The sequence below is a fragment of the Penicillium chermesinum genome (assembly GCF_028974085.1).
Source record: "Penicillium chermesinum strain IBT 19713 chromosome Unknown utg000004l:1.0-3345178.0:1.0-3348027.0, whole genome shotgun sequence".
NCBI lineage: Eukaryota > Fungi > Ascomycota > Eurotiomycetes > Eurotiales > Aspergillaceae > Penicillium > Penicillium chermesinum.
In genome coordinates, this window is record NW_026695314.1 from 1,435,761 (window position 1) to 1,447,953 (window position 12,193).

The 12,193-nt window shown below is 50.4% G+C and overlaps 5 protein-coding genes across 5 annotated transcripts; 2 read left to right on the plus strand and 3 right to left on the minus strand.

The window, feature by feature from the left end:
• Positions 1-67: 67 nt before the first annotated feature.
• Positions 68-1,882, minus strand: N7468_005441 (DUF3176 domain-containing protein; the record flags this gene model as incomplete). The annotated part of the gene is made up of 2 exons (XM_058474738.1): positions 68-1,349; positions 1,416-1,882. The coding sequence occupies 2 exons, from the start codon at positions 1,880-1,882 to the stop codon at positions 68-70; spliced, it is 1,749 nt and encodes a 582-aa protein (XP_058330478.1).
• Positions 1,883-2,668: 786 nt separating this feature from the next.
• Positions 2,669-4,126, minus strand: N7468_005442 (uncharacterized protein; the record flags this gene model as incomplete). The annotated part of the gene is made up of 5 exons (XM_058474739.1): positions 2,669-3,518; positions 3,571-3,692; positions 3,749-3,874; positions 3,931-4,034; positions 4,099-4,126. 5 exons carry the CDS (start codon positions 4,124-4,126, stop codon positions 2,669-2,671), a joined length of 1,230 nt encoding a protein of 409 aa, XP_058330479.1.
• A 595-nt stretch (positions 4,127-4,721) lies between these two features.
• Positions 4,722-8,560, plus strand: N7468_005443 (transcription initiation factor TFIID subunit TAF2; the record flags this gene model as incomplete). Its single annotated transcript, XM_058474740.1, has 3 exons — positions 4,722-6,983; positions 7,035-7,403; positions 7,463-8,560. The coding sequence occupies 3 exons, from the start codon at positions 4,722-4,724 to the stop codon at positions 8,558-8,560; spliced, it is 3,729 nt and encodes a 1,242-aa protein (XP_058330480.1).
• A 1,117-nt stretch (positions 8,561-9,677) lies between these two features.
• Positions 9,678-10,412, minus strand: N7468_005444 (putative small nuclear ribonucleoprotein SmG; the record flags this gene model as incomplete). Its single annotated transcript, XM_058474741.1, has 5 exons — positions 9,678-9,737; positions 9,800-9,877; positions 9,961-10,032; positions 10,100-10,322; positions 10,387-10,412. The coding sequence occupies 5 exons, from the start codon at positions 10,410-10,412 to the stop codon at positions 9,678-9,680; spliced, it is 459 nt and encodes a 152-aa protein (XP_058330481.1).
• A 71-nt stretch (positions 10,413-10,483) lies between these two features.
• N7468_005445 (uncharacterized protein) lies at positions 10,484-11,731 on the plus strand (the record flags this gene model as incomplete). Its single annotated transcript, XM_058474742.1, has 1 exon — positions 10,484-11,731. The coding sequence occupies one exon, from the start codon at positions 10,484-10,486 to the stop codon at positions 11,729-11,731; it is 1,248 nt and encodes a 415-aa protein (XP_058330482.1).
• Positions 11,732-12,193: the final 462 nt, after the last annotated feature.

A 12,193-nucleotide genomic window follows, 5' to 3' on the forward strand; every position in this document is an offset into this window, starting at 1 on the left:
CACAAGATGATGATCCAATTTGTGCGTGTACCGCCTTCACATGCCGGTAAATCATTGATTCGGAATATTATGATCTTGCCACAGCCTTTAGCCTGACCCCCGATGCTGAGGTCTCAAGCCAAACCTCCATCTTTCGCGACGTATCTTCCATGTCTCTGAGAGTAGGAGCGGATTTGATGGGAACGGGATCATCAATCAGTAAGTCCGAGAATAGAAGGGCCAAAGGCGAGGACTTCCATATATACTGATTTCTCGTGTGGATCATCGTAGCAATCAAGAAAATAATGCTGAGACCCACCAACGCAGCTGGAAGGATGAGCCAATCCCATTTCACATGGACAAATGATTGCACGGCCCATGTTGCCCCGTTTACCGAATTTTTACACACCTGCGAGCGCGCATTGACTGTCAAAGAGGACGCGATCGATTCAAAGGCAGTGCTGATGTCCGTAAAGTTTCCTTCCTGGCCATAGATAGCTTCGACCGTGTCAGACGACCAATCAGGCCGATTTATCACCGGCCGTTCACCATGGCCTTTTAGAAGCGGCTGGATGGAGCTGGCTATCGCCATCCTGCTGAGGTAATTGACGTTGTAGACACAGTTCTCACTGTCGACGTGTGGGGTTTGGGATGCTGTTCCATTATAATAACATGTGTCTGGCGTCACGGTGAAGTCTTTCAGCGTCGCATCTAACGAAGAAGAGAAATTTGTTGAGCTTGCGATCGGAATAGTCTTTTCGAAGAAGTTGCCTTCGTGTACTCTCGCTTCATAGGTTTTGACACAGAAATATAACGCACATTCAGCTGCGTTCAGTCCAGTCGAACTTCCCATTCCTGGTGAAGTGATTGAGGTGAAATTCGTGATTATGGCCTTGTCACTCACATCGAGTCGAAGTGGGTGAAGGGCCGTTGTGGAGTTCATCATAGTCGGCATGGTGTATGATGTGACCAAGGACAAACCATTGCTTAGTTTGTAGCCAGACCCCATGTTCAATTGAGCTGGATGAAGCAAGTCCGTGATATTGGTGCAACTGCTACAGACCCCGAGAGATTGATACTTGGGGAAAGTGCAATTTCCTGTTGGACAGGTTGCCATGGCACTTTCACTGCCCGGTCCTTGTGTTTGGAAAATGCCCGAGTATAGAGCGCCCAGGCTGCCCAGTGAGAGCTTATTCATGCCAGGGCCTGCACCTTCACCATAGTCTGTGTATAAGCTGCTATTGCATACTTGAATAGAAGCGTGGCCTGGGGATTGAATGGGCTGTTCCTTTATGCTCATAACTTGTTGGACAAAAGGATCCGTAGCAGCGGCCACTACCAAAATAAGGCACCCGAGAGTGATCAGATGCCTTTGAAAGAGAAGAAGACATATCATCAGTATCAATTGTAAGGCAAACTAATGTCTTTCATCTTACCGGGGCAGAGTCTGGAATAGAGTAATCAATGCACCCATGGGTCCACGACTAGCGGCATCGAGAAGGGCGAGATCGCTAAGTTTGTTTCCACCCCGAAACCAGGACCATTTGAGCTGGGCCAGGCATTCAGCAACCACAAGTGCCATCGAAGCCTTCATGACTGTACTGAAGACAGATACTAACGCGTTAAGCGTGATGCCATACGGCCAGTCCGGCATGGGCCTGCCATTGAAGTGCCAGAGCACAATGATAATGGCAGCCAGAAAGGCAACAGAACTGATAGCACTTAGGATCTCCCAGGTCCAGCCCGCCCCCCAGAATCCCTGTGTCTCAGTTTGCAGGAGCTTTTGCTCAGCCGAAGACAATGGCCGCATCCGCGGGGCGGGACTCGGACCGGAACTCTCTGCTGGCAGCTCATCGTCCAGCTTGACGTAGGAAAGCTGGTAGTCGTCTTTCTTGAAATCCATTCCTACCTTTCCCCTTGGAAGGGGCGTGTCATGTAGTTGAATGCTGAATGGCACGAAGATCCCTCAGGGGGGAAGGAAAAAAAACGAAAAAACCGGACCAGGAAGCCCATGCCATGGCCGTTCTCGTGGGTTCAGTATCTGAGACTAGGGTCACAAAATTGCGGAGAATAGGGTAGGAGTATCAGGAAAACGGGGTCGATCTATCCCCTGATCAGTTTAGCGCGAGAAAAAGTTATTTGGCTTGACCCACGAGGTTAACCAAGCTGGGAAATGTGTGGGCAGAGAACCGTTTCCGTGGTGTCCACAATTATCACAGGCCAACGCCTCATTTTCTTGACGTTCTTTATCTTATTTGTCGGGTCTTCTTTATTTTCTAGTGGCTCCACACAGTGGCTTAGTTCAATGAGGTCACTTCAAGTACAATGCATTTTGGCTGCTCAGAAATTGATGCAGATTATGGTCGAGTCTATTTCAGCGTGTCGGGTGGCATGACGAATATACGCAGGCAGGTCTCCGCTGCTATGGAGCACTATGATGAAGATGCTCACGCGGGACATCGTCATAGCCGCTTGAGTTCTAATTACAATAAGGGTAGGCAACGTATGAACAAAAATACATCATCTCTCACAATTCTAGCGCTGACAAGCACGGGAGTGTGGAGAAAGAAGGAAGCAATCGGGGAGGTGACGACCACTATTGCTAATCAAGCAAATCAGTGGTGTTTGAAAGTGGTGGCCTCGATGGCATCAGAGGCGGCGGAGGAGGCGGTGGAGCTAGATCCAAGGCCTACCTCGCCAAAGTCTCGTAGACGCGGTCCCGAGCAGCAGACCGGTCTTTGCGGATGGTCAAGCAGTTGATACCGAGGAAGGTAGTGATTCGGTTAATAACCAAGACTGCCCAGTGCATGTATACCACCAAGGCAAAGAGGAAGAACAGGCGGAGGTACCATAGCTCAAACCCCGCGCTCACCGGAATGCCAATGCGAGGAAGGTTCACCAGAATAGCTCCTCCAACAAGTGGGACTTGCAGAACGGTCCAGAAGGGGAAAGGCTGCCGCAGTAAGTGGGCCAGGATGATCATGGTGGTCATTCGCCCGAAGACAAATGAGATTACCCAGCAGTAAAGAACCAGATGGTTGTCCTTTAGGATGCTCGAGTAGGAAGAGAAGAGCCAGGCGATGTTGGACACGGTGAACACGATCATGGGCATCCACTCCTTAAGCAAAGGAGTGAACGGCAAGCCTTGTCTCTTGCGAGCGGCCGCCACGTTGAGAACACACCCCGGAAGGTGACCCAAGAAGAACCCGGCGAGGAGAAATGGCACCCAGAGATCCTTGACGGAGTTCTCACCAAAGATTTGAGGGATGTTAATCAAGTTCACAATGGGTTGGCTCCAAATACCTGGGCCCCAGATGCCAGACGCGATCATGAATCCAATAGCGATGAGCAATCCTTCGGTAGGGCCGTTAATGTAGCCCAGGTACAGGGTATGGGTATGGAAGGTTTCCCATGTCGAGAAGTACATGGCGAGGCAAGGCACAATGGCCGTCCAAGCACCAAGAGTGGACGAACCCCAGCCCATTGCGGCAGTTTCGAGCAGACTGGCCATGGTGCAGTTGAGCGAGTCGATTCCGTGACTAGGCTCGTTGTCAGTTAAGTGGTCATGACTGCATCCAGGATGATACGAACTCGAAAAGCTCTCCAAGACCGCTAGAGGTTCCCGTTCGGCGGGCCTGCTTGCCGTCTACGTTGTCCAAAGTCGAGTACATCCACATGCCCAAGGCGAAGCTGAAATATAACCACCCTGGTGCCTGTTTCACGAGTTTAGCAAGCTTATATTATGACTGAAATATTGAGGAGGTTTTACCGGGCCTGTGAGATCTGGAACAAAAAGGACGATCAGAAAGACGTTTGCGACAATCCACATGAAACCAAGTAAAGTCACCATGTTCGGTGCGATCCACATTGGCAACAGTTCAACGAAGGCAGTCCACTAGGGTAGCCATCTATCAGTTATGCGCATATATGATTGCGATATAGGTTGCATACGTAGTGCCGCAAAATGTAGTTTGAAATAGGAGACTTGTCGACAGCGGAGTATTTATAGGACTTCAGGGGGAGAAGGGCATCATCTGAAAGAGAATCCTGGGTCTCTGTTACTCAAGATAATTAGTATAGAATTTTATGGTAGGGCCTCGATATAACACGGGAACGAACCTTGGACCATGCGCTGAATTACATTCATCTTGGAAGTTTCTTGGCCGCGGCGCGTACCCCCCTTTGACTGCGAAAAATCGAAGGAATAACGGTACGCTCAATGGTGAAACGAAATTAAACGGCAGGAACAAAATGTCCCAGGCTCCTTGGAAAACGTGGAAGCCAGAACGAACCAACGAAAAGGGGCTGCAACGTGAGGTCCGGGGGTGAAGGCACCGAAATTGTTCCTGGCTCCGGCCGGGTTTTACCTCGCGGTGACACGTGACCGTCCAGGGTCCGAACGCGAGACATCTTGAAGCTCGATCCACTTGCATCGTCTGGATCAAGAGCTGCTCACTCCTCTGCCAGGCTCATCTCTTACTAGCAACTATTCGGCCGCTTTCGAAGCAGACACAGCTTGCCGTTACTTTTGCGTCAATCCACTGGTGATCCGTGCTTCCAGTCAACGCCCGACAACTGTTGCGCAACGCGTTCATTAGCTCTTCACCAACTTTGCACCCGCCGTTCTTGCCTACCAGCTCTTTCATTATCTCCAGCATGGTCAGCTATTGAGCTTCAAATGCTATGAAGCTTGATTCACCCGGAAGCGCCCCCTGCGCAGCTCGATACTGAGGTTCCCCGCGATGCCTGGCATTCTTGACGTGCCAGCAGGCGCAGTAGCGCCAACGCTGAAGCCGGACTTCAGTATCGGCCATCAAAAAGTGGAGTTGGCGATCGATTTTGCGAACAAGAGCTTGAAAGGCAGCACCGAAATCACGATATACCCTCAAAAACAGACATTTTCGACCCTGACACTAAATTTCCGGCAAGGCGAAATCAAGCGAGTCACGATCAATAACAAAGTCGCACCCTCCTTCGAGTATAACGACCCTGATGAGCACATCCTCCTATATGGAGCGCATTATCACGAACGTTTGGCGCCCCACGTCTACGACCTTCTGAAGACTCCACGGAATCCCGAGGTCAGAATACCGCTCAGGGGAGTGAGGATAGAGGAACTGGATATCACTTCGGCGGAAGCTCAAGCTCAGGTTGCGCTTCAAGGCGCCGGGGGTGACGTGGATGGACCGGCAAGCACCCGCGTCGCAGACCAGCCACGGTTCAAGGCAATTACAGTCAATATCGAGTTTGTTATTGAGCGCATCCGCGATGGTCTACAATTTGTCGGGGTTGACAGTGGAGACCGGCGCTATCCTCATGCATACACGACAAACTCTCTGGAGTCTAACGTTGGGTGCCCACTGTTCCCATGTGTAGATGATTCCAGGGCACAATGTTCTTGGGAGATCTCCATCACATGTCCGTCCTCCCTAGGCGAGGTCTTTCCTTCTCGCTCGCGGGCACCGCAGCGACAAATCGCACCAGATGACGAAGCTCTCGACATGTCAGTCGTGTGCTCTGGTGAGCTGACTGATGACATTGTTGATCCCAAAGATCCCTCCCGCAAAACCGTGTCATTTGCATGCTACTCTACCCTTTCGGCACGCCAAATTGGATTTGCGGTGGGTCCATTTGAGTATGTGAATCTTGCGGACTTTCGAGAAAGCGATCAAGACGAACAGCTTGGACAAAATGCTATTCCTCTGCATGCCTTTTGTCTACCTGGCCGAGCAGAGGAAGTTCAAAACACCAGCTTCCCAATGGCTCAAGCCATCGATTTCTTTTCTCTATCATACGGATCATACCCTTTCTCCAGCTACAAGATCTGCTTTGTCGACGATCTCCCGGCGGAAACTCTCCCCATGGCTTGCATGTCTATCTGCAGCAGCCGATTACTATTCCCAGCTGAGATCATTGATCCCATGTATGACTCGACCCGTGAACTGGTGCATGCGTTGGCATGCCAATGGACCGGAATCAGCATCATCCCAAATGAACCAGGTGATACTTGGGTCACTGTGGGCGTTGCTTGGTATATCACAGACACCTTCATGAAAAGACTCTGCGGAAACAATGAATATCGTTTTCGACTAAAGCAGATGTCCGATCGCGTTTGCGAATTGGACTTTGAGCGACCCTCCATTTATGATATGGGAAATTGCCTTAACATTGATCCCTCGGAATATCGCTTTATTGCGCTAAAGGCCCCATTGGTTCTCTTTATCCTTGACCGACGTCTCACTAAAGCGAGCGGAAAGGCAACAATGTCCCGGATCATTTCCCGGCTTTTCTTGAACTCACGTATGGGGGACATACCAGATGGTGCAATCACTTCCTCACTGTTCCAGAAGACCTGTGAACGGCTTGGTCATGCTAAGCTGGACGTGTTCTTCCAGCAGTGGGTATACGGTGCAGGCTGTCCTCGGTTCCAGGCCACGCAGCGCTTCAACAAAAAGAAACTTGTGGTCGAAATGATGATTAGACAAGTTCAAGGGGACCCGCAGGCTCCCAAGGATCTTGACAAGAATTCTTTCCTCCGTGACGTAAAGGAAGAAGTGCGCCAGGTCTACGCAGGAGCAATTCAGCCCGTTTTTACTGGTTCTATGACCCTTCGAATCCACGAAGCTGACGGAACACCATACGAACACATTGTCGAAATCAAAGAGGGCACAACCAAATTTGACATTCCATACAACACAAAGTACAAGCGGCTGAAGCGCAATAAGAAACAGCGTGAGCGTGCTGTCGCTTCTGGGGAAGCTGATACACAAGATGATGTTTTACTTTACTGTCTCGGCGACGTCCTCCAAACAGAAGAGGATGCGCAGGAATGGCGCCTGGCCGATTGGACTAAGGAGGACGAGGAGCGTATCGGCCAGGAGTCCTACGAATGGATCAGAATGGATGCCGATTTTGAATGGATCTGCAGGTTATCCTTGGGTATGCCGGGATACATGTACCTGTCGCAGCTCCAGCAGGACCGAGATGTGGTTGCTCAGTTGGAGGTAAGTATCCGAACATAAATTCTTTTCCTTCAGGATTCTAACTTGATTTAGTCCCTCCAATACATGGCTGCCCAACGTGAACATCCGTTGATTTCTACTATCTTCGTCCGCACGCTCATGGACAGTCGCTACTTTCATGGGATACGCGTGACCGCGGCTCGAGCGCTGATAAAACATGCAAAGGATGAAGTGGATTGGATTGGTCTCTTTCATCTGGAGCGAGCTTTCCAAGAACTGTTTTGCCTTCCAGGGTCTCCTATGACTCGGTCGAATGACTTCTCGGATCGTGCAGCGTACATCCTGCAGCAAGTAATTCCAGACACGATTTCGAAAGTTCGGGACAACAGCGGCAAGACTCCACTTCGCGTAAAGCAGTTTCTCTTCGACAAACTGAAGTTCAATGACAACTCAAACAATGAGGTCAGTCTTGCGAACTCCCCCCCTTGACGGATTTTTTTTAACCAACCTGACAAATACAGTTCTCTGACAACTTTTACGTTGCTTCCTTGATGCGTTCTCTTTGCCATGCATTGCTTGGACGAAACGAGCCGCGCCCCGATGACGAATTGATTCATTTTGACATGGACCGTGTGATCGAGTCGCAAGCTGAGGAACAACTAGAGAAAGACGCTGTTGCCGAATTCGATCGCTATCGGAGAATGGACGAGTGGTCGGGATCTTTCCAGAATCTGTACGCGAGGGCTGCATTGCACTGCCAAGTACAATTGATGCAAGCCAAGATCCAAAACCTCGATCTTATGCAATTCATCCCCTATACTCGCTCTGGTACTTACGAGTTATTGAGGGTACAGGCGTTCGAGTGCCTGGTTGATCTCGACATATCTCAACAGCCAGAACTGGTGCGTTGGCTGGTTTTCACCATGACAAGCGATTCCTCCGCGTATGTTCGACATCATTGCCAACGACTGTTTGGACGGTTGCTCGCACAAATTGCCTTTGGTCGCCCGCAACAAACCGAAAGTTCCCAAGTCGGGGGGCTGATCATCGAGCAGGATTCCTCTACCGAGGTTCGCCAGGCCGATCTAGCGCGTCGACAGACTGTCCCCGGTGCGATTGAAGCTCTTAAAAGAGAAGTTTCGGGTGACGCTTCCTTGAAAGAATACCTCTGGGCTGCATGCAATTCTCAAACCATTGGAGTTGCGGAAGTTGCAGAATTGTGCGATCTTTGCCATGTCATGTATGACCCAGTTCGGAGTAAGATTGTGAAGCTTAAATACCCTCGTTATTGGAACGTCCAGAACATGGGCAGTGGCAAGTTGCGATTCTACAGATCCAGCAATGTCCGCACGAACCTCGGTGCCTCCAAAACCGCCGCTTCAAAGCGCAAGCGAGAAGATATGGGACCTCCGGGTTCCGGTACAAGAATCACCTTCAAACAAACCAAGACTGGGCTCACCCCAGGGACCCCATCGGCGTCGGGCCTTCCCAAACTACACATCCCAAACCCAGCGGCTACTCCCATGGCTGCTTCTACCGCTGCAGCGTCCACTCCATCCACACCTGCGAGTGCCAGTGGACTGAAACTGAAGCTCAAACTTGGGTCAAAACCAAAATAGGGATGCGTTTTCTACATCCTTCATGACATGTATTTTACGTTACCCGGTTCGTTGAGAGAGGAGTTTTCAGGATGGCTTCAAGGCACGTGGCATGGCAATGCGTTACGTTGAGATTTATTCTTCAATAACTTGTAACTTCTGTGTCTTCTGTTTACCTACCATAGTGACCTAGTGCTTGCACAATCTTTCGTGGCTCTAGGAACTAATTCGGGCCCTCGCACGGTAGCTTCGTAAGCTGAAGGTTAGGTCCCGAGGTCCCGAGGTCAGAGGGTATGACTGTGAGACACCCCGACTGATTTAGAAACAGGAAGAGAAGGACTTTTTTTTTTTGGAACCTTGTGGATGCAAAGTAGCAGTAACTGCCGAGTTGGGTCAACTCGAAAGCAGGATTTTGTAAGAGCATCGCAACCTGAAATCCAAGGAGAGAACCAAGAACATTCTGAAGACCCTTGTGCTGAGGCAAATCAAGCCTTGAGCTTCAACCTCTCCTTACGGAAACTGATGAATGGACCGTGATGGTTGGATAGGATGCCATCAGAAGGATTGGCTGTACTGATGGAAGGGCCCGTGGGGTGTCCGTAGAGCCTGTCAAGCTGTTCTCCTAGAAGGTGCATATATTTCATGGTAGCTTCCTACACTGACAACCTAGTTGGAATAGGAGGCAGATCAGTATTGAGGGTCCCTTGTAGTGACAGGAATAAGGCCATGAGTGGAGAAAACCGGAGAATGGATCCAGTGGCCTCTGCTGTGATGGACCATACAACTGTCAGATATTAAAAAGAGTCTATAGCTCCATCATGCCCTTTGAATATCAGGGTATCATAGCAAGGAGCCATTGTCTACGCTCTACACTACGCATGATAGGATTGTAGATGGTTGATAATCAATGACCAGGAAAAAGCAGAGGCCGCAACACCATCCCGAGCCCCAGTGTCAAATTTCACTCATCCGAGTCACAGACTACGGACTGAGGACGCTTAGAACCAACAAACAGAATCAATTTTCACCGCGATTATTGAGAACGCCGAGAACAAACACAAGAAAAACGCCACCCAGCAAATCGCGTCACCTAATCGGCCATCATAGAAGATGCCTTTTGTGACAGGTTTGGGACCGCCTAGTGGTCACCGATGCGCTCGAGTGCCTCAATGGTAATAATAGAATTACCACGGATGAACTGTGGGTTCAAGGTTAGCGGGTTTGCACCAATATGATAGCCAGGGAACAGCGTAAACATACACACTCGCCAACGGGGTGTTTAGCACCACCGGCGCGCTGCTCCCAGGTCGACGCGTCAAGGATGATGTTCATGAAGGTCTGCATCAAATTAGCTCCAGTGAACCCACAGCACAAGTCATGATTTGTATTGTGCATGTTGGCGCAAGAAGGATCAAACATACATCATATCCGATGATGACACCAGTGAGGTGGCGGTTGCCATTGATCTGGACATGGACGCGCTTGTCCAAGTACTAATTTGCAAGAACGTGTCAGCGGGGAGGGATGAACAAAAGAACGCGTAACGGTGCTGCTTCTCACCTGCTTCAGGTCTGGCTGAGCTTGAGGCATCGTGGCAGTGTGGCTGAAATCGCGGGGACGGGGAAGCGGTTCGTAGAGATCAAAGTCAGAGGAGCTTGCTGTATTGCTAGCAGTGGATGCGACGCTGTAAGGACCTGGGGTATCGAAAGAGCTTGAGGAAGAAGAAGAAGCTTCGCGGGGAAGAGAAGCTCGATGAAATTCATCTGCGACCTTATCGGCCGGACTAACGTTTTCCCGAAATTCGGATTAGCGATAAGAGCTTTCATCAGCCTGAACGTTAAACTTACCGGTTCGACACCGCAGAAGCTGGCATTTTGCGTGACACAATGGCTTTTAGAGCAGTAAATCGAAGAAAACCAAGGAAGGTTGGAAGGGAGGAGGAGGATGAGGAGGAAGAAGAAATTGAACAACGCCGTGGTATTTTACATCCCCCATCGTGCTATTCCGACTGCCTCTATTCCGGCTGCTTCTATTGCGCGGTGGCTGCGCGCGTCATGTGAATCAAAATCTAACATCCAATCTACAGAGCCTGTTGTTAAGCGGCCCGGCCCCAAATCAAAACCAAAATCTAAAGGACCCCTCTCTTTCGGCGCCGGAGCCACATCTATGGTCGAGGACGAAGATGAAAAGACTGAGGTTGTTATCCCCAAGCGCCGTGGGCTTGGCCCCAAGGCTGCGGAGCAAAGTTCTAGACAACGCAACATTACACCCTCCGTTTCTTCAGAGAAATTCTCTGCTCGTGTGGGCCAAGATCAAGATCGCCCTAGCTACAACAGTGAATACCTCCAGGAGCTCAAGGCCTCTACACCCTCTGCACCAAAACCGGCCACCGTGGAGGAGAAAGCCGTGGATATTGCGGCCAAATTTGGAGAATTGACGACCATGCCTTCCCAGTCAGCCATACCTAGCCACATTGAGATTCAGGAAAAGAAAGCTCGCCGAGCACGACTTGCAAACAATGCTCAACCCGAAGAACAAGATTTCATTGCCGTAAATGAATACGCGTCGGATGAGGAGGGCTGGAGGCTTGAATCACGACACGAAGAGGCGCAAGAAGATACTCGGCTCGTTCGGGACGATAGAGATTTTGCGGAGGGATTTGAAGAATACACGGAGGATAGCGGACTCTTTCTAGAAGCCAAAGCGCAACGTGAAAAAGCACGCCAAGAGCGAGAGGCTATGCGGGAGCTCATTGATGATGCTGAAGGGGCTTCGCACGAAGACTCTGACCTCGAAGAAAAGGCCGCCTACGAAGCTACTCAAACCAAGGCGGCTATGGGTAATAGCCGATCCGGTCGCACCGAATACCCTAGAATTCCTCCCCATAAAAGCGATCTTCCTTCAATGGACGATATTGCTCTAAAGGGCCGCGAGCGTGTGACAGCAAAGAGAGCAGCCCAGATGGATCTCATCTCTCAAATGGATGAACTGCGAACGGGAAAGGAAGCCCTCAGTGGTGCCAAGGCGGCCGCGCAAGCTTGGATCGACGAAGCGAAAGTAAAATACGAGAAGCTCCTGCAGGAGATCGGCATTGACCTGAAGAACGAGAAATCAAACCGAGAAGGAGAATTGGAGAATTTCGGGGCGCCTCTGACAATTGAGTATCCGAGCGCCAGCGAGACTTCGCCCTGAGGAAGTCTGCGCCTTCCTGTTGTTCCTGCTTTCGTGGGCTCCTTCCGCGAGCCTGCCGGCCTGTCTCATGCAAAGCCCCCTCTCATTCGGAGTTTCCTGGGCGGTTTTATTCTAGTGTTTTAGCAAATTTTCCGATACCCAGACTCAATAATACGAATGTCATGTCTCCTGCCTTCCTTTCGAGCTTTCGTCAGCCTGCATCCGGCTGTAGCAATCATCCGCATAGTCTTCCCTGGATTACAAGCCCAGTCGACAGCACAGAAGACAATCCACGGTTATGCCGCCACAGGGAAGCGAGACCGATAGAGTTGTTCTTCGACCTATTCTTCGTTGCTAACCTGTCAACCTTCACTGCGACCCACGAGATTAATAATATAAGTGGTGAGTTTGTATTCCCAAGGCTTGCTCTTTTCGCCTCCGGCATGGTGTTTGAGCCCTCGTCCCTTGGATGTTCCCACGACT